Genomic DNA, 20,821 nt, shown 5'->3' with positions numbered 1-20,821 from the left:
GCCTGTAAGGTGACTGTTACTGTATATGGTCTCTGTTCCTTTCTGATCTACCACTTGTAGGCTGTCTCTTTGCTTAGAGGACCCCTTTCAATATTTCCTGTAGAGATGGTTTGGTGTTTGCAAATTCTTTCAGTTTTTGTTTGTCCTGGAAGCTTTTAATCTCTCCTTCTATTTTCAATGATAGCCTAGCTGGATATAGTATTCTTAGCTGCATGTTTTTCTCGTTTAGTGCTCTGAAAATATCATGCCAGCTCTTTCTGGCCTGCCAGGTCTCTGTGGATAAGTCAGCTGCCAATCTAATATTATTACCATTGTATGTTACAGACTTCTTTTCCCGGGCTGCTTTCAGGATTTTCTCTTTGTCACTGAGACTTGTAAATTTTACTATTAGGTGATGGGCTGTGGGCCTATTCTTATTGATTTTGAGGGGCATTCTCTGAACCTCCTGAATTTTGATGCTCGTTCCCTTTGCCATATTGGGGAAATTCTCCCCAATAATTCTCTCCAGTATACCTTCTGCTCCCCTCTCTCTTTCTTCTTCTTCTGGAATCCCAATTATTCTAATGTTGTTTCATCTTATGGTGTCACTTATCTCTCGAATTCTCCCCTCGTGGTCCAGTAGCTGTTTGTCCCTCTTTTGCTCAGCTTCTTTATTCTCTGTCATTTGGTCTTCTATATCACTAATTCTTTCTTCTGCCTCATTTATCCTAGCAGTGAGAGCCTCCATTTTTGATTGCACCTCATTAATAGCTTTTTTGATTTCAACTTGGTTAGATTTTAGTTCTTTTATTTCTCCAGAAAGGGCTTTTATATCTCTCGAGAGGGTTTCTCTAATATCTTCCATGCCTTTTTCGAGCCCGGCTAGAACCTTGAGAATTGTCATTCTGAACTCTAGATCTGACATATTACCAATGTCTGTATTGATTAGGTCCCTAGCCTTCGGTACTGCCTCTTGTTCTTTTTTTTGTGTTGAATTTTTCCATCTTGTCATTTTGTCCAGATAAGAGTATATGAAGGAGCAAGTAAAATACTAAAAGGGTGGCAACAAACCAGGAAAATATGCTTTAACCAAATTAGAAGAGATCCCAAATCGTGAGGGGGGAGAAAGGGGATAAAAAGAGGTTCAAAAAGGAAGAAAGAGAAAAAAAAAAAGAAAAAAAAAGAAAAGAATTTAAAAAAAAGAAAATGAATAAAGAAAAATATAAAAAAGAAAAAATATATATATTAGATAAACTTTCAGAAAGTGGTTGTTTTTCTGTTTCCGGAATTGCTGTTCTTCTTCTCTTTGATCTGCCTATGGATTTGCAGATGTTTGCAATCTTTAGATAAGTTATCTAGCTGATCTCCTGCTAGCTGAAGTAGTCTCAGCCTGCTACTTCTCCGCCATCTTGACTCCTCCCCCCGAGGAGCGTTTTGTTAAACGAGACACTAAAGGAAAGTGCTTGGGACAGGATGTACCCCGTGACACCTCTCGTGGTCGGAAGTCAAAGATGGCAGCCCCAGCCTCTAAAAATATCATATTCATATAGTCCATCCAATAGTGGGTGTGAAATAGTTTAACTAGGGGTGTTCCTGGGGCTGGAGACGTGTAAACATGTGTGACAGTGAGTAACCTGGAGCCAATCAATTCTGTATACTTTGGTGGGGGAGGGGGTTCATGAGTTAGTGCTCAAGCAAGATGTTCCTTTCCTCCCAAGAAACAAGGATGCTGAGTATGACACCTTCCCCTCCCCGGTACAGAGACATTACAGACAGAGCGAAGAACTTCCGGAAAAATGGCAGCTGCCACCAGCATTTCACGGAGTGAATGGGAGAAGCCTGAATCTCCTAAGTTCAAAGGCTCCACAGATGTAGGCAGCATCATATTCAGAATGAGGAGGCGCAGGAGGGATGGAGTTGACCAGTACTCTAGTCCTCCGCTGGGGTTCCTCTGCTTCGGATGGACGAGCCAGGAGATGAGAAACAATCCATCCTGATGGCCAGTGCGCAACATGAGTCCCTGAGGTTGGGAACCCAAAGATCAAACAGTGTTACGCCAGAAAGGTTAAAGAAATAGATCAGAGTGGACCAGGACAAATACATTTTTCTTCACTGGGTGGTTCTGAGGTTTTGTCCTATTTCTTAGGAAGGAAGGGGTAAAAATTGGCCTGCAACTGCACTGGATATTCCTTGGTGTTTTGGTGTGATTATAATTATGGTTTAATTGACTACTTAATAATCGGCATAGAGTTTGTTTGCACCTTATGGAATCCCTGGCTCTCCAAGAGCTTGGATTCCCCGTTGTTGGCAGAGAGCCTAGATTTTCCCCAGACTCTTGGCAGTAGGCTTTACTTACCATGTCTTCATATAGCTGGGACTGCTCCAACAAAACCCAGGAGAGGTGAGGTAACAGGAAGAGATGGGATGCATAAAGGGGCAAAGAGAATAGAAATAGGCTCTAAGATGGGGGCAGGAAGGTAGACCAGACACAGGATCCACCAGGAGACAAAGCCCCTAGTGTCGATGCATGTCAAGATGCATAAGCAAAGACCAAGGCTGAGAAAGTAGGAAGAAGGAAGGTCACACACATACACACGAATCCCGGAGGAGATGGTCTTATGGTCACACACACCAAAGAGGTGAGATTTAGGAGGAAAGGTACAGACCTGTAATAAATGGTCTTCTTCCCCCAATCTTAATTTGTTAAATGACCTCCACTAGCACTTGTTTTGTCTTAGCTCAGAGAGACTGGGGTGAACTTTACTTCAGCTGTGCTGGGACTGTGGCCGCAGAGAGAACTTCTCTCAGGCCAGATACTCTAGGCATCCACCCCATTCCGCCTCCACTTCTTCCAGTCATGAGCCAGCTGGTGTGAGAGATGTGACTTGAGGGGGATAAGTGCAGGGAACTGGGGGGGCCTCTGAAGGAGAATCCGGAGATGGGGCGAGTCAGGGGAGGCCTTTGGAACCCCATTATTGCTGTGGAGGGAGAACCCCAGACTTTGGGGCTGGGGACAGAGAGCAGGCCGGCATTCTGTGCTGTGGGGCTGGGAGGGCCTGGGGCAGGGCAAGCCTTGAGTGAGTGGGGAGGCTGAGTCAGGTGAAGAAGGCTAATGGGGCCCGCGGCACCATTTTTTTACCGAAGGGCAGACTCTGATCTCTGGGAACTGGCAGAACAGTTGCTCAAAGACAAGTCGCCACGTGACCTATCCTCCTTAGTCGTGGAGGAGAGTGTTCACAGCCTCATGACACAGTCCACGCCCCTGTGAAGGTAAATATGAGGCAAGTCGCCAGAGAGAAAACAGGGTATTAAAGCAGATCCCTGAGAGCCAAAGCAGAGGCTGAGAGTGTGAGCCCAAAGTCAGTGGCCTGGGAGGTGGAGGCGTGTGTGTGTCCTGCTGAGGAGACACAGGGGCCCTTTGTGCGGGGCCTGAGCTGCCTCCTGTGTCCCAGTGCTGCTGGCTCCTGGGGAACATGCCGGGGCTCCTCCTTTCCATGCTGCTGGCCGCTGCTCTGGGGCAGGTAAGCTCCCTCTCCTTCTGCTTCCCCTTGGGAGGCTGCAGAGGTTCCTACTTCTTCAGGTCAGAAATGAAAAAAGAAGAAGATGGAGGAATTGAGGGAGGGGAGGTGGTGCAGGATAAATTCCTTGTGGAAAAACTTCCTGCCAAAAGGGGAGCCATTTTCCTCTCCAAGGAAAGTTGGGTTTTAGTTTATTAGCTTCAGGAAAGAAGTGGAAAACATTTCTCCCTCTCAGGTAATGGCACTAAATCCCACTTTCGATACATTTGAACAGCTCCCAAACTTGAATAAATGTGTATTTTAAGTGGAGTAGGACACACACCACGGATCTGGGAGAAGGCGGCCCCGCCTGGGGACAGTGGGGTGAATGGTGCCTCTTCATTTGGACCCCAGGCTGCGGCTCAGCTTTCCAGGGCTGTGTGCTAGAAGGTGCAGAGAGCCACTGGAAAAAATGATCCTGACAACTTTCTTCAATTAAGTCTGTCCTTGTTGGAGAGGAGCACTTTGGAAACACGTTTATATTTTTCAAACATTCTGTTACTTCGTCTTTTTTCAACTCATGTGTTTCTCACTTTTCGTGAAAGGGAACCAGTCCATGAAGACTTTGAAATAGTTTAAGCCACAGACCAAAGGGAAGGTTAATTTAATAGGAGCAATTCATTGCCTTAGTATTTTTTACCAAGAAGATGAAAACAGGGTGATTTATTTATGGATTTATGTACACGGCAGAGGTTATTGCTTGCATAGAGGATAGAGCCTTTGAACCCTCCTGGTGATTTGGAAACCATGAGACATGTCTTTGAGTTAATAGTTGATTAGGGCAGTAAATTGTATTTTGGGAAATAAGAGGTTGAAATTTGTTATATTTTACACGGAGAGATCTAAGATTATAAAAGAATCCTAACAAGAATGCGGGTGGTACAGTTTATTTCCAGTGTTAGGTGGAGCGTGCCTTTCCCCAGTGGGGCAGCCTATCTCCCACTCCACCCTTCTTGAGAAAAATCCTATCACTGTTGTGAATGGAGAGCCTATAAGGTATTCCTAAACAGTAAATATTCTATTATAGAGAGATGTGTCCAAAATTAAAAAACAAAACAAAACATAAAAAGGTGTTAAAATGCAGAAACGAGAAAGTATTATTTTGCTTACTTTTGCCATTATGAATTTTTAAGGAAGAATACCTACCATTTGTTGAACATCTGCCACGTGCCAAACACTGTGTTAGGTACTTTAGTTATTATCTTAATCCTCAAAATAACCTTATAAAGTGGATGTTATTAATCTCATTTTACAGAGAAGGATTGAGGCTCAAAGATCAAATAAATGATAAAAAGTCATCTAAGATCACTCTCTATATAGAGAGAACTATACCAAAGCTCAGCTTTGGGGTCAAAACCCTTTCTTTCTGTTATGCCAAAAGAGCCTTTTTGGGTGTACCAAAAGAATTCTGTTCCATTTCTTTTCCATCCCACCAAAGGAGTCTACTGACTCTTGTTGTTTTGAGATTTTGATTTTGAAAACAGTCAAAATGTCTGAAAAAAAATATGTAACTTTTAATTTTCCCACTATTAGCCATTTCTGGGACTCTTCATTTTTGTATTTTTGAATTATTATCTATTACAGTTTTCCTTGAGACAGATCTTCCTTTCACCTCTCTTGTGAAGCAGGTATGCTAGCAACAATTTTCTCAGTTTTTGTTTGACTGGAAATGCCTTTAATTTCACTTTCATTTTTGAAAGATAGTTTCACTGGAGATAGAATTCCAGGTTGACAGCCCCACACCCCCAACCCCCTTTTAGCACTGAGTCTTGTTCTCTTCCTCCTCCTTTTTAAAAAGACTTAATTTTTTTTTTTTTAAGTAGCTTTAAGATCATGGCAAATTTGAGGGGCGCCTGGGTGGTGCAGTTGGTTAAGATTCCAACTCTTGGTTTCGGCTTAGGTTATGATGTCAGGGTCTTTTCTCACTCTGTTTTCAAAACTTTCTCTTTACCTTTGGTTTTCCACAATGTTACCTTGTCGCCTCAGAGATTATATAGAAATACTTCAAGACTGGAAAGGAAAACATGTGTCCCCAGGTGGGCAGTTTTGAGAGTAGCCTTCTCCTTAAGAGGAAGCAATATGAGGAAAAGCATGAGGGGAGGAAACGACCTGGTGGGTCTAGTGAGTAGCAAGATGCAAAGGAGAGTGAATTGAGAGTGAAGGTTGAGAGGAAGAATAAACCAGCACAGGCTTTAGTCAGCATGCTTCTAATTTTGGACCACACAGTGTACCCAGTAGGGGACCACTCATGGGCTTTAAGGAGAGGAGCAGTAGAATCAGATATGTTTTTAAAAGAGATATCACCAGAAGCAATGTGGTAGATTCATTTGGGAAGTCATTCTTGAGGAAGCAAAACCAGTTAAGAATGTACTGAGCTGTCATCCTCAGTAGCAGTCTCAATGGCGAAAGAGTGACTAGTTCTCAGGATATGAGGACACCAAGCATCAGTCACTGAATGTCTATGGTAAGTGAGGAAGAGGAAAATGACCTGGATGACTCTTGGCTTCCGAATGCCAAACTTTGGAGAAGCTGTCTAAAAGGCAGAGGTTTGTGAGAGATGATGAGTTTGGGGGAAATGAGTTTTTCCCATGGGACATTCTAGTGACAACATCAGTTGGTAGCCAGCCATATGGCTCTAGAGCTCAGGGAAAAATCCTGGATGGAAATTTAGTTTGAAGCTTCATGAGATGGAAATTGAAGGCAAGGGGGTGGACAAGATTGCTAAGAGACAGTGGGCAGAGTGAGAAAAGCAATACATTGAGGTCACAAAACACCAATTAGTCTAAATGTATGAAATATTTGGGGAAGAGGAATCTGCAAAAGAGATTGAGAGTGTATGTTGAGAATAAGGGCAGAATTGGGATGGTCTGGTATCATGAAAGCCAGGGGAGCAGAAGAGATTAAGAGTCAAATGCCTCAGAGAAGGGGACAAGGGGCAGCCTAGAGACTCCATGAACACAAGCCTAGCTGAGCGGCCACTCAACTTTGCAGGGAGGCCTTGCTAACCATGGCTGAATCTTGGAAAAACTGAGAAGTAGACACTATTTCTACTCCCTTCTCCACTCTTGTATTTCCGTCCCCTTCTTCATTCTCCAGACTCTCAGCACTGTTTCCTCAAACTCCAACCTCATATTGAACCTTCCACTTGAATTGTAGCTGAAAGTGTTTCTCTGTTTCATCTGGGATGGCAGGATTACAAACTGATGTTTTTAAAGGTAGGATTTTTGAGTTGGAAGGAGGTTTAGACCTCTGGATTGGTGCAACGGCCTCCAGTCTATCAAATAAAAATTGAAAGTTAATTATATAACTTACTTGCCAGGCACTGTGCTAGGTGCCAACAGTATACCCACAAAAGAGCCCCAAGATCTGGCTGGGTAACTGTCAGCCCGTGGAGAAGACAGGCTCTTACACAGATAATTTCAGTACGAGGGCATGTAAAAGGGAGGCAGGAGAGGTTGTAAAAAGTTTTCTGGAAAAGATGATGCCTAAACAGAGCCAGGTGAAGAGTGGGAGTAGGGGAGGTATGGTATGTTCAAGGCGAAAGGAACAGCATCGGATATGCAGGGAACTGCAAACCCTTGAACTTGCTAGAACCTGAGGCAGGCAAGCGATGAGGAGGGCCCTCAATGCTATGCTTAGGAGTTTGGACTTTCCTGTAAGTCAGTGACTTTCAGGTGTCAGGGATGAAGGAGAGGAGCAGGTGAGGTTGGTTTTCAGCTTCCTGGCTTGGGGAACTCAGTGATTGGCATCACCATTCACTAAAGTGGGGACTACTAGTTGAGGAGCATTCTGTTGGGGGGAGGGAGAAAATGAGATGCTCACCAGCATCGAAGTGGATATACCCAGTGGAAACTCACAAGTTGCAAGCTTAGGGAGAGAGGTCTAGGCTAGAAAGGGGAGACAGATGCAGAGATTAGGTGGCTTGTTCAGGATCAAAGCTGGTTTGTGGCAGGACCTGGACTAGGGAAGGAAGGAAGGTAAGGGTTGAGAGCTCAGGCTCTGAAATCTGTCTGCCTTGTTTAAATAATCTGAGTTTCAGTGGCCTCTTTTATAAAATGGGGTGTATAGTTTCTTATGGCTTCTGTAACCAACCACCACAAACTCAGGGGTGGAAAACAGCACATATTTATTATCTTATAGTCCTGGACATCAATAGTCTGAAAATGAGTCTTAGGGGGCTAAATCAAGTATTGGGCAGGTCTGTGTTCCTTCTGGAGGGTCTAGGGGAGAATCTGTTCTTTGCCTTTTACAGCTTTTAAAGGTGCCTTCACTTCTGGCTCATGACTACTTTTCAGCTGTGATGTCACTCCTGTCTCTGCTTCTATCATCCTATCTCCTCTAGCATTCCTGCCGCTCTCCTTTTTTTTTTTTCTTTTTTGAGAGAATGAGAGAGAGAGAGAGAGAGCGAGAGCACGCAAGAGTAGGATGGAGTGGAGGGAGGATCCTGACCCGAGCAGAAATCAAGAGCTGGATGCTTGAAAAAAGGCTCAATATCACTCAGTATCAGGGAAATACAAATCAAAACCACAGTGAGATACCACATCACGCCGGTCAGAATGGCTAAAATTAATAAGTCAGGAAACGACAGATATTGGCAAGGATGTGGAGAAAGGGGAAACCTCTTACCTTGTTGGTGGGAATGCAAGCTGGTGTAGCCACTCTGGAAAACAGCATGGAGGTTCCTCAAGAAGTTAAAAAGAGAGCTACCCTATGACCCAGCAATCGCACTACTAGGTATTTATCTCAAAGACACAAATATAGTGATCTGAAGGAGCACGTGCACCTCAATATTTATAGCAGCAATGTCCACAATCGCCAAACTGTGGAAAGAGCCCAGATGTCCCTCGACAGATGAGTGGATAAAGATGTGGTCCATATATACAATGGAATATTACTCAGCCATCAAAAAAAAAAAAAAAAAAAAGAAAAAAGAAATCTTGCCATTTGCAATGAAGTGGATGGAGCTAGAGGGTATTATGCTAAGTGAAATAAGTCAATCAGAGAATGACAATTAAATGACTTCAGTTACATGTGGGATTTAAGAAACCAAACAAAGGAGGATGGGGAAGGGAGAAAAAAAATAAAATAGGACGAAATCAGAGAGGGAGAAAAACCATAAGAGACTCTAAATCATAGAAACAAACTGAGGGTTGAGGGAGAGGAGGGGGTAACTGGGTGGTGGGCATGAAGGAGGGCCCGTGATGTCATGAGCTGAGTGTTATATACAACTAATGAATCAGTGAACTCTACCTCTGAAACTAAACACTATATGTTAATTTCTTGAATTAAAAAAAACTCAGATGCTCAAATGACTAGGCTGCCCAGGTGCCCCCTGCCTGTTTCCCTTTTAAGGATGCTTGTGGTTACATAAGGCCTACCTGGTTAATCTAGGATAATCTCATCTGAAGATTCTTAACTACTTCTGTGAAATCCCCTTTGCTATGTAAGGTAACAGATGATACCACAGACAGCAGCAAAGTGCTTACCCCTCAAAAAGCTCACATTCTTGATGTATGCTTCAGAAAATAAACATACAGAACATGCAGGAATAAGATAGGTGGTAAGAAGGTCTATGGCAAAAAGGCCGTGCAGGGTGGTGTTTTATAAAGGGTGGTTACTGATAAATGTGAGCCAAGACCCAAGCGGGTGGAAGAGTGAGAGATGAAGGTACCTGGGGGAGGAGCAGGCTTGGAGTGGTCAAATAATGACGTGGGTGTGGAGTGGAATGGAACAAGCCAGTGGGTGAGTGACAGCGGGCAAAGGAAGGTAACAGGTGGGGACCCAATGTTGCAGGGCTTTAGAGGGTAGTTTAACTTTTTTTTTTTTTTTAAGATTTTATTTATTTTTTTGAGAGAGAGAGAAAGCATGAGCAGGCAGTGGGGCAGAGGGAGAGGAAACACAATGCAGGACTCGATCCCAGGACCCTGGGATCATAACAAGAGTTGAAGGCAGACGCTTAACTGACTGAGCCTGGTAGTTTGGCTTTTACATTGAAATGGGAAGCCATGAGGAAGCCACCTTTTCTGAGCGAGGAGTGGCATGAATTAAAGTCTGATTGTAAAAGGATACACGTATTTATTGTATACCATTTGATAAGCTCTGGGATAAATACATATTCATAAAACTATCACCACTCTCAAAGCCATAAACATATCCATCGCCCCCCAAAGTTTCCTCCTGTCCCCTTTATTGTTCTTTGTGTGTGCTAAGAACATTTAACATAAGATCTAGTCTCTTAGCAAAATTTAAGTATATAACATGGTACTGTTAGCTATAGGTGCTGTAGCTTATTTTATTTTAACCACTCTGCCAAGTGGAGGATATCCAGGACAAAGAGGGAAGCGAAGAGAACATTTAGGAGACGATTATAATCCTCTAAAGTGAGAAATAACTGTGGCTTGGATCACCAGGACAGCAGTGGGGGTGTTCAGAAATGATTAGAGTGGGTACATTTTAAAGATGTCACCAACAGGATTTACTGAAGGGATGGGAAGTGGAATGTGAGAGGGGCAGTCAAGAGGGGCCCGACCCCAAGGTATTCTGAAAAAATGAAATTGGCGCGTGCTCAAGCGAGGGTGTGCACGGAGGAGAAGATCGGGAGGGAAACTCGGGAGTTTGCTTTGGTCGCGTTGAGCTTGCTAGGCCCATCCCATCTCCACCGGGAGGTCTGGCAGCTTGTGGCTGAGGCCGGAAGGGAGGTGTGGCGGGAGAGAGGAGACAGAGCGAGGGAAGCCTTGAGAGGCCTCCACCACAGAGGGCTCCAATTAGGGATGAAGAAGGTGCGAAGAACCCAGCAAAGCACCCGGAGAAGGAGGCATCAGTGAGGAGGGAGGAGGAAGTGATGCGCTGGGAGCTCAGCGGAGAAAGGTTCAAGGAACGAGGGTCCGGTTAGATAGATATCCTCACAGCTCACCACCCCGAATCCTACCCGTTTAGAGGAAGGCTTCTATTTCCAGAACTCTCTGAACGCCGTGTGAGGAATCTAACGGCTCCTGTGTTACCCCCTGCAGTTCCGCTGCCAGGCGCAGGGGGGCGCGCCATTGGCCGCGGCGGCGCCGGAAGCCAGGCCCGGAGGAGAACTAGGAGAACCGGAAGTGCAGCCCCGCAGACAGTTCTGTCACTGGCCCTGTAAATGCCCCCGTGCGCAGCCCAGCTGCCCTCGGGGAGTGAGCCTGCTGAGGGACGGCTGCGGGTGCTGTAAGATCTGTGCCAAGCAACCGGGGGACATCTGCAATGAAGCCGACCTCTGTGACCCCCACAAGGGGCTCTACTGTGACTACTCAGCCGACAGGCCTCGCTTCGAGACCGGCGTGTGCGCGCGTAAGTGTCTCCCGCTGGGACCTCGGGCGACGCTCGCGTCTGTCTGGGCGCCAGGTCTCCCCCCAGTAATGGTTCCTGTGGGATAATCCGTGGAGTTCGGCCTCGGGTGGGGCCGGTTTTGTCGTCGTGGGCCACACGTGACACCGGCGATGTTTACACGTGGTCCGAACCCCCTGCGGTTTTAGTGGCACCGTAGTGAACCAGTTATTCTCAGGTGATTGCTTTCAGGGAGAAAAAGAGCTAAGATGATGTAAGGAGGAGCAGACTTCTTCAGGCGCCACACAGTGACAGCTTTTGTCCCTGCGGTCGAACGCTGTCAATTTAGCCTTCTCTGGAGCTAAAAAGGAATCTCGCTTCAAGTGTAAGGACGTGTATGGAGTGTGCAGACGTACTGAATTCACCTCCAGATAACCAGCAAGTCACTGTTCTTTTCAGATGAAGCAGATGTGTAAAAAGGAAGGTAGGGGTACCCCAAATCACAGCCTGACCCTCGGCTTGAGGGGTTTTAGCTCTGGAGACGGATTGAGACCCTCTGAATTGACACCTCGAGGATAATTCAGGATCCTGATTTGCCTGGGATTAAAAATGAAGATTTCCAAGGGAAGAGAAATACCCGTGTGAGCTGGACATTTGAGTCAGTCCAGAGGAAAGATTGCCCACTGTGTGGGCAGGCAGATTACTCCTGAAGTCTGGGTGTGAGCATGGACTGAATGTGTAGAGCTGTTCAGGGTTGATAGCCTGATACCCCTGTTTCGTGCTGACTAAACTATATGGATTAAGAATGTAGGTGCTGGGTTCCAGTTCTGGGCTTCATGTGCCGAGTGATCTTGACGTCAAGTTGCTTAACCTCTCCGTGCCTCAGCTATGTCATATATATTTCCTACCTTACAGAAATTCCCGGAGGAGCAAATGAAATAGATACAAAACCCCAAACACCTAGCAGAATATCTGGTCGGCAGTAGACTCCTAAAAATGTAGGCTATTATTTATGGAAATTTAACAGGGAAAACATGTCCTATCAGATTCTTGGCATCATGATACCCGTTTCTCCCAAACGGTGCTGGGCAAGTTAGTTCATTAACCTAACAAGCACGTAGTGAGCAGCCACTACCATGCTAAGCATTGGGACCAGCAGCTGGGGACGAAAGAAAGAAAGAAAGGAAGAAAGGAAGAAAGGAAGAAAGGAAGAAAAGAAGAAAGGAAGAAAGGAAGAAAAGAAAGGAAAGGAAGAAAGGAAGAAAAGAAAGGAAAGGAAGAAAGGAAGAAAGGAAGAAAGGAAGGAAGGAAGGAAGAAAGGAAGGAAGGAAGGAAGAAAGGAAGGAAGGAAGAAAGGAAGGAAGGAAAGAAAGAAAGAAAGAAAAGAAGGAAAGAAAGAAAGAAAAGAAGGAAAGAAAGAAAGAAAGTAAAGAAGGAAAGAAAGAAAGAAAGAAAAGGAAAGAAAGAAAGAAAGAAAAGAAGGAAAGAAAGAAAGAAAGAAAAGAAGGAAAGAAAGAAAGAAAGAAAAGAAGGAAAGAAAGAAAGAAAGAAAAGAAGGAAAGAAAAGAAAGAAAGAAAAGAAGGAAAGAAAAGAAGGAAAGAAAAGAAAGAAAGAAAGAAAAGAAAGAAAGAAAAGAAAGAAAGAAAAGAAAGAAAGAAAGAAAGAAAGAAAAAAATATATATGTCCTGCCCTCACAGAGTCAGTTTATTGTGTCAGACAGATCTGTCCACACGTGATGTCACATACAATGTGGTAAGTATTTTAACAGAGTGTAGCCATGAGGATGGGGATGAGGATGACCTCTAACTGGAGTCACAAACCATGGCCCAGGGGCCAAATCAGGTCTAGAGCCTGTTTTTGGAAGTAACATTTTATTGGAGGAGATCCACACCATCCAATTACATGGGCTATGGCAGCTTAATGGTACAGAGCCCAGTAGCTGTGACAAAACCCCAATGGTCTATAAATGCTAAGATATTTACTGTTTGGCTCTTTATGGAACATTTGCTGATCCATGATATAGAACTATGATTTTTAAACTTTGGTCTGAGGACCCCTTTAGTCTTAGAAATTAATAAAGACCCCAAGAGCTTTTGTTAATGTGAGTTTTCTGTATTGGTATTTAAATGGATTAGGGATTTAAAAATACTTACTAATTCATTTAAAAATAAGAAACCCCTTGCAACCTGATGGGAATAATGTATTTGTTAAAAATATTTTATTTTCTAAAACAAAAAATTAGAAGAATGGAACGGGTTTACAGTTTTGTACCTCTCTCTAATGTCTAGCTTAATGGAAGATAGCTCGATTTCCCCATCCGCTGCTGCTTTCAATCTATTCCTGTGTGTTATTTTGGTTGACTTCTATGAAGGGAATCCAGCCTGACACAGGTCATTGGAAAAGGCAGGGGTATTTTAGCAGAATTTTCAGATAATTGTGAATATTTTCTTTGATATTCTTTTGAATATTCTCTTTGGTAAACTTGAGGAGTGGTAGTTTCTTGGAAATTAGCTGCATCATTAGAATCTGAAACCATAACAATGAATTTGTCGAACTCTATGACAATAAAATGTATTGGTCTATCCAAGATCTACTTGGATGTTTTACTTATATATAATTTTGTAATATCATGCATCGTTTATTTGGAAAATGCTAGTTTGGAACAGTGGTTATATAGATATTCCAAAGATTGATATACTTAATTATACAATATTTTAAAATATCACATTAATGAATACTAATCTTATCAGAAAAGTCTGCATATTGGGTAGATATAAAGATCTCAGTGGTGGATACAGGTTTTCCAAAATTCTAATTTTTGCTTGAAAGCCTGAATTCTGTCATCGGCCAGAAAGTTGTTTTCCTTGAAGTGACAGGCTCACTGTTGATTTTGAAGGAAATGTCTGCCAAATACCTGAGTAATCCTGGTTTCTCTGTCAGTCATTTCTTTAGGTGAAATTCCTAATGAAAAAATGGTTGTTTCAGCCCCAAACTCAGACAATAGATTAGTTGCTTCTCCTCAAGAAGAATATCTACAGAAATGCTCTGTGGATACTTCCTGTTTTGTCACACAGGATATTTAAAAGACATATATTTGATGGTTAAAATTTAATAAAGTTTGTAATTTTTACTGTGCTGTCAGGAAATTAAGTAAAACTAGCCTTTTTTTTCCCCCCAAAAGTACATTTATGGATAAGTGCATTGACAAGGCAAACACAGTGACTACCCCATATAATCGACTTCATGCTTAGGTTCCAGCTTTTGTACCTTAGTGCAAATATCCACACAGTGAAAACAGCCAGGCACCTCTTGGTATTCTGGAAAAGAGTTTTGGCCTCACGGATTCTCATGAAAGGACTTCAGTATTGCCAAGAGGTCTGAGGGGTCATACTTTTGAGAACTGTTGATCCAGGTCAAGAACGCCTCTCAGAGCAGTGAAAGTTTCCTCCAATTCTCTTAATGAAAAAAGAGTTACTGTGTGGCACTGTACTTAAATTATGTTTGTACTTAAATTATGTATGTACTTAAGCAAATTCTCTTCAACCATTCATGTAGCCTCATTTCCTACGAATATATCCCTGCCTATGGTGGGACATTTAGCAAAACCTCTTTTTTTACCTTCCACCAATCCATCTCTCAGAGTCATTAACTCACTGCCATCCTCACAGTGACAGAACAGGGCCCGTGCTTGGTCGTAATTCTGAAAGTGACCAATTGGGGCTGATAGTCTACAATAAAATGAAAATGTCTAATTTTCACCTTTTACAGGTGTTTTGGAAAGGAGGTTCTAGATGGGGCCTAAGAAATTGGGAACGTGACCTCATGAAGGAGATGGCTGTTACCTCTGAGGTTTCTCATGGGAGGTCTGGCCTATCAGTTACGGCTTCTTTGGTGATTCTGCTTTTCTCTCTTTCAGACCTTATAGCTGTGGGGTGCGAGTTCAACAGGGTGCATTATCGTAATGGCCAAGTCTTTCAGCCCAGCCCCCTGTTTAGCTGCCTCTGTGTGAGTGGGGCCATTGGATGCACACCTCTGTTCATTCCAAAGCTGGATGACAGTCGCTGCTCTGGTGCTAAAGGTACAAAGAAGTCTGATCAGTCCAACTGTGGCCTGGGACCCTTCCAAAAGCAGCTTTCAGCAAGCTACAAAGCAATGTCAGGTGCTTAGAGGCATATTTATTTTTCATGTATTGGCTTCTCGTGGTTTTCTTTCATGTTTCTTTGATGTACCATAGGTACTCAGTAAGCATCTAATGATCAGCGGTCAGTGTGAGATTTAGTTTGACTGCACCATTACTCAGTCTGCCTCAGAGAGGTATAGTCTAAGAATCTCAAAAGGAAACTTCATAATGTTTTTTAGATTTTTCCAGTGAAACATTCCAGCTTTTAAAAGCCTTGCTGGGTCAGAAAAACTCTTCTATGCCTCTGTTCATTCCCACTCAACCGCTTCTCAGAAGAGCTGACCAACTATTGTTCATGTGCACCCTGAGAAAAATTTTTGCTTGTATTGTTTATATTATGGGCAAGAAGTGCAAACTAACTCATCCCCCAAATTTTCAAAGGCAACTTTGCTATATGATGAAAGCAGAAATGGAAGCCTACTGATTAAAAATATTTAAGAATATGTTTAGAATTTGTAATTGTTTCTAAAAACAGAAAACAGCCGACATAAGATTATCTTTTCATTCGTTCTGGAAATGACACTCTCCAGTCACTGACACACGTACAGGGGTTTTAAAGTAGGTTCCCTAGGCATGTGAGTAGTCAGAAACCTATAATGAGGTTCCGTATCACTCCTCTAGAGCACCTGTTCATTTGCAGTAAGTGTCCATATGTTCATAAAGGCTCTATTCTGGTCAGCTCTAAGTTACTACCTTACTTAAGTGCCAGGGCATTTTGGGGACAGGAGTTTCAAAAACACCAACCAATGAAGCACAGATGAGGAAGGACTCAAAAAGGCCAGTATTCATGCCTAGTTATTATTCACATCTCTGTGTTTTCACCCAGAAATCAAGAATGCCTCTTTTATCTAAAGTTAGAGCTTAGGAAATGATAGATGCCATGGAGATACAGAGGGGATATTCAACTACACTAAAAACTCCTTAAGTTCACTTCTAATATGTGGGTATTTAATAAAAGCCACAATCATCAGAGAAATGATATTTTAGATATTTAAGAACTAACTCTATGAAAAGAACTTTCTCAGAAACTTCCATTATCCCAACTGGTTTGAAAATAATTTAACAGGTTGTAGTGAATTTGCATTTACCATACCTAGTTTTTCAGCTAATAGCAAGACACTACGAATGCTCTAAAACTTCTAAAATTATAAGCCAAACTGTTCTTTCTTCAAAATGTACAGGAACGGTTGATTTTCTGCATTGGATCTGAGGGACTCAGTGTGAGTTCTTGGGACCCATGCATGAACCTCGCTGGTGAGAAAATACCTTAGCCCAGCAGTTTTCACAAGTAAAGCCCTTTGGATCAAGTTCAGTTGGTCTCCTTTGTGGAGGTAGAGCAGTTCCAGATGATTCACTTGGAACCTGGTTGGAGGGGATGTTAGACCATCATACTTGGTGGTTAGTGCTTTGCTACAAAAAACCAAAATCTGCCACTGTGCTCTAGGGAGCTGAGATCACAGGCCTAGACAGGTTTCAAAGGAAGTGTACGTTCAGTCTGAAGTCTCTCCTCTGCTTAACTTTGAAACTGTATTTATGGGCCTGAACAGAAGTTTGGTTTTTTAAATTAAGCACAATGACAAACATACACTCTAAGGTGTATTTGTGGTAGTAATTTATATACTGACTTAATGCAGACAGCTCATGGTTGGAATCTAGCTTTTGTTTGCTCCATATGAAGCATGCAGTGAACGCCCCCATGCTTTCCTCACTGCTCACTGAGTACTAAATAAACTAAAAGCTCTTCTAATTTTCTTGCTTTTTAATGAATGTTAAATTTCTGAACTGCAGCTCTTGGCTTAACTTTAGGGGGGTTATTGGTAATACGATAATCTAACCTACCTTTATTTATTGCAGATGCCTGCCGGGGCTTTTAATCTGCTTCCTGCATAGAGGTCTTTAAACTGCTGTCTACCTTCCAGGTATCTTCATGTTTCTGCTTCCTCTCCCTCAGTTCCTTGTGCAATCGCGAGATCTTATTGTAGTAACACTGAAAGCAGTAAAGGATCATTTTATTTTATTTTTTATTTTTTTCAAAGATTTTATTTATTTATTTGACAGAGAGCACAGGGGGAGTGGCAGGCAGAGAGGGAGAAGCAAGCTCCCCTCTGAGCAGGGAGCCCGATGTGGGACTTGATCCCAGGACCCTGGGATCATGACCTGAGCCGAAGGCAGACATTTAACCAACTGAGCCATCCATGCACCCTAAAGGGTCATTTCATTTAAAGACAGCAGAAACTTCAAAGTGCCTACTACTTCCTATCAGGAAGGCAGTTTGCTGGGGGCAGGCGGGGAGTGAATTTTCAGAGTTTTAAATTGGCATTTTAAAGTAATGTAGCCAGAATTTTGCCATGCTCAGTTGCAGATTCAAATCAAAACCTTATTCCAAGCATCAATTTTAGGATGCATGATAACCTTAAGGAAATGCTTTGAGAAAATAAACCAGTTTGTAGTTTGTTTAAAATGAAGCAATGGCTTGATTCATTCACGAGCAGAACACGAAGCTCCCAGTGGGTTCATAAGAGAAGACTTCTTATGTACTCACTGTACTCTTATTATTTCTCCCCTTGCCCTCCCTTTTGCTCCAGTGTCAGTAGAATCAGTGGAGGGGGCTCCCTCTATCCACCAACTTATCCGCCCACCCATAGCTCTGTCCATCTTTTCCTTTGCCATGTCTTTTTCTAGAAGTGATTTGAAATGACTAGCCAATGGAATGAATACTATGGGCCCAATTCCATAGGGAATGTAGCAGTTAAGCTGAGTGGATAAAATAGATTACATATTTGCCATGACTTAGTAGTATAGGATTTTGACTAGTTCAATGTCATGTAGAGAGTTTTCTAAAAGACTAGATTAAAACAGTGGAGGAAAAATAACTGGCTCAATAGTTTATCCTCAAATATGACTTTTGTATTTTAGATTTTAACATAATAGGAAATTTAACATTAAGACACTGTTCTGATTAATAATATCTTGGCACTCTTAAATGTCTATTTCATTGTTGAAAATAATGTCCAGCAAGAGGCAAGAACCAGAGAAAGCACAGTAGTTTACTACTTAGATGAGCTGAGAAGAAGCAAATGGATACATCTTACTTAGATTTTCAAAAATAAAGTATTTCTATTCTTCCTAAGAAATTGGGACTGTCACATTTGGTTGAAAGGAAATTTGCAAAGTGGGGAAAAAGAAAATGATGAATTAGACCGTAAGCTTATTTTATGCTGAGTTTCACTATATAAAAGTTTCTGATCTATTAATAATTAGCTGAAAAATAATGATTAAAAGTGGTCTGTTGACATATGTGCATGAGTACATATATGTATACATATGTACTTTCCCCTCTTTATTTTAGCTTATAAGAATCTCCCACTTGTTTGGAAGAGAAAATGTCTTGTGCAAGCAACAAAGTGGACCCCTTGCTCCAGAACATGTGGGATGGGAGTGTCCGATCGGGTCACCAATGAAAATAGCAACTGTGAAATGAGAAAAGAGAGAAGACTGTGTTATATTCAACCTTGTGACAGTAATATAGCAAAGAGCGTAAAGGTAACATTTAATTAGATTTAGCTTCGTTATAATTCAGTATTAAGAGACCAAAAAGTATTCTTGCATTTTAGAGGGATAGATGCTGTGTAATTCTTATAAAAATAAGATCACCTCATTGTAACTCTTAAACTAATCAGAGGAAAACAAAGATCAATCTATCTGCACTTCATGGGGGAGAATCTTAACTAGAGGAAAGGTAATGTTACCCTGCTGATTCTCGATATTTTAACAGCTTAACAGTGTGGGTCTTGATCAGCCTGATTTCTTCTGGTAGACCCAACATGTATTATGTTTTTTAAAAATAGATCCTTTTCAGAGTCTTTTAAAAAATATATTAATTTTATGCAGTGGAGTCAAGGCAATGGATAAAAGATTTTGGTTGCTACATCATAGTTATAAAAACAGACATTATGGACATCAGAGAAGTTCTAATCTTGGTTATGTATCACCAGGTTGGAGGGGGAAACCATGTCCAAAATACTCCGTGCTTAGACAGTAGACTTGCCAAAGGACTGTGACAAAATAGTTACTCTAGATTTGTTTGGTATAACTAGAGCTGGTCCTGCTTCTAGAACAAAGCAAGATAACCGTCTCAAGAGTTAAGTATTAGGAACACTAAAAGTCTTTTCATCTCCAAGTTATTCCCTATCATGTTAAAAGGTGACAACTCAATTTTAAAGGGATTTAGATATGTCTTATTCATCCACTCAAAGTTGCTAAGTTTTAGGTAAATAAACATTTAGTAAGACATGGCCCTTGACATTAAATAAGACAGAGAAATTTTCATTCTGGAAACTGGAACTAAGTGGAGTGGATAGCCAAAAAGACTGGGGAGCGGGTGCTATACTCTGACGGAACAAGAACAGGGAGGACAGACTTCCGGTGAGGGAATTTTGAAGGTAGAGAAGAGAGTGCTTTAAGCCACTAAATGGGAAATATTAATTCCCTGGAAATAATTTTTCTTTGTGTTTCTATATAAAGTATCACTTTTGTAAACTGTTGTAACTAAATTAAAGAATGACTTCTTAATGTCATGTACCTTTTCAGATCCCCAAAGGAAAAACGTGCCAACCTACTTTCCAACTGCTCAAAGCTGAAAAATTCGTCTTTTCTGGATGCTCAAGCACTCAGAGTTATAAACCCACTTTCTGTGGAGTATGCTTGGATAAGAGATGCTGTATCCCTAATAAGTCTAAAATGATTACCATTCAATTTGACTGCCCAAATGAAGGGTCATTTAAGTGGAAGATGCTGTGGATTACATCTTGCGTATGTCAAAGGAACTGCAGAGAGCCAGGAGATATATTTTCTGAGCTCAAGATCCTATAAAACCTAGTATATATGGGAAAAGTTAAGTTTAGGTAATCATGTCATTACATAAGGAAATTAGAGTGGTTTTAAAAGGGTGGCACATCTACCTTACTGATTTAAAAAAGGGAAGAATACTTACCCATTCTCAGATGACTCTATTTAAGGCATTAGAGGCTATTTAAAATGTTCTCTTAAAAATATATGTAAAACTTGGTTAGCTCTTTCTGCTCATAGGTCTTGTCCTTCTGCTTTAATAAAAGCTTTTTTGCACCAAAAATATCTATATATGTATATATATAGCTTAAAATTCTTGAAAGTGAACTCTTGTTTAAAATGTGTAATTATGAAATACACATAGTTGCTTCCATCTCCATATTCCATACATAATGGAAAAATTATACAATTTACAAGAAAGCATTTTATTCTATAAAATAATCTAAAATACTTTGTTGAAGATGTGTAAAACGTTTAGAACTTTTTTAACTTTATTTTTTAAAACTTTATCTGTACTTTGACAGTGTAGCCTAGGATTCCATCAGATGATAATCATTACACAGTGAGCAAGATTCTGGGTTTACTTCTTAAATAGGAATAAGATTAAACTGCAAATATAATTTCCACTACCCTATCCTGAGTATTAGGATTTCTTTTAAAAGAAGAAAATAGAACTTCTTTGGCCATTATTGACAACTGTAAACTAAAAGTTTCTATACGAAATACTGTAAAAAATGAAATTTCCAAGATTAAGAACAGTACCCGTACTTTGAAAAGGAAAGAAACTTAAAGACCTGACACTAAAGAAAGCACAGATTATTATGGCTTGAAAATAAATTGTTCCCCAAAATTACTTTCTTAAATGATAAATCCACCTATGGATTTAAAATATAAATTGTATTTAAAGTTAATTTAATGTTAAAACTGTAACTGGAGATTACAAATGGAACACATTCCCTA

The 20,821-nt window shown here is 41.5% G+C and overlaps 1 protein-coding gene across 1 annotated transcript; it reads left to right on the top strand.

The window, feature by feature from the left end:
- The first annotated feature begins 3,452 nt into the window (after nucleotides 1–3,452).
- CCN6 (cellular communication network factor 6) lies at nucleotides 3,453–20,144 on the top strand. Its single transcript, XM_059179268.1, has 5 exons — nucleotides 3,453–3,500; nucleotides 10,547–10,856; nucleotides 14,750–14,992; nucleotides 18,363–18,556; nucleotides 19,604–20,144. The coding sequence occupies exons 1-5, from the start codon at nucleotides 3,453–3,455 to the stop codon at nucleotides 19,883–19,885; spliced, it is 1,077 nt and encodes a 358-aa protein (XP_059035251.1). The 3' UTR covers nucleotides 19,886–20,144.
- The last annotated feature ends 677 nt before the right edge of the window (nucleotides 20,145–20,821 follow it).

This window comes from Mustela lutreola, chromosome 6 (genome assembly GCF_030435805.1).
Source record: "Mustela lutreola isolate mMusLut2 chromosome 6, mMusLut2.pri, whole genome shotgun sequence".
Taxonomy (NCBI): Eukaryota; Metazoa; Chordata; class Mammalia; order Carnivora; family Mustelidae; genus Mustela; species Mustela lutreola.
This window is presented reverse-complemented; position numbering and strand designations above follow the sequence as displayed.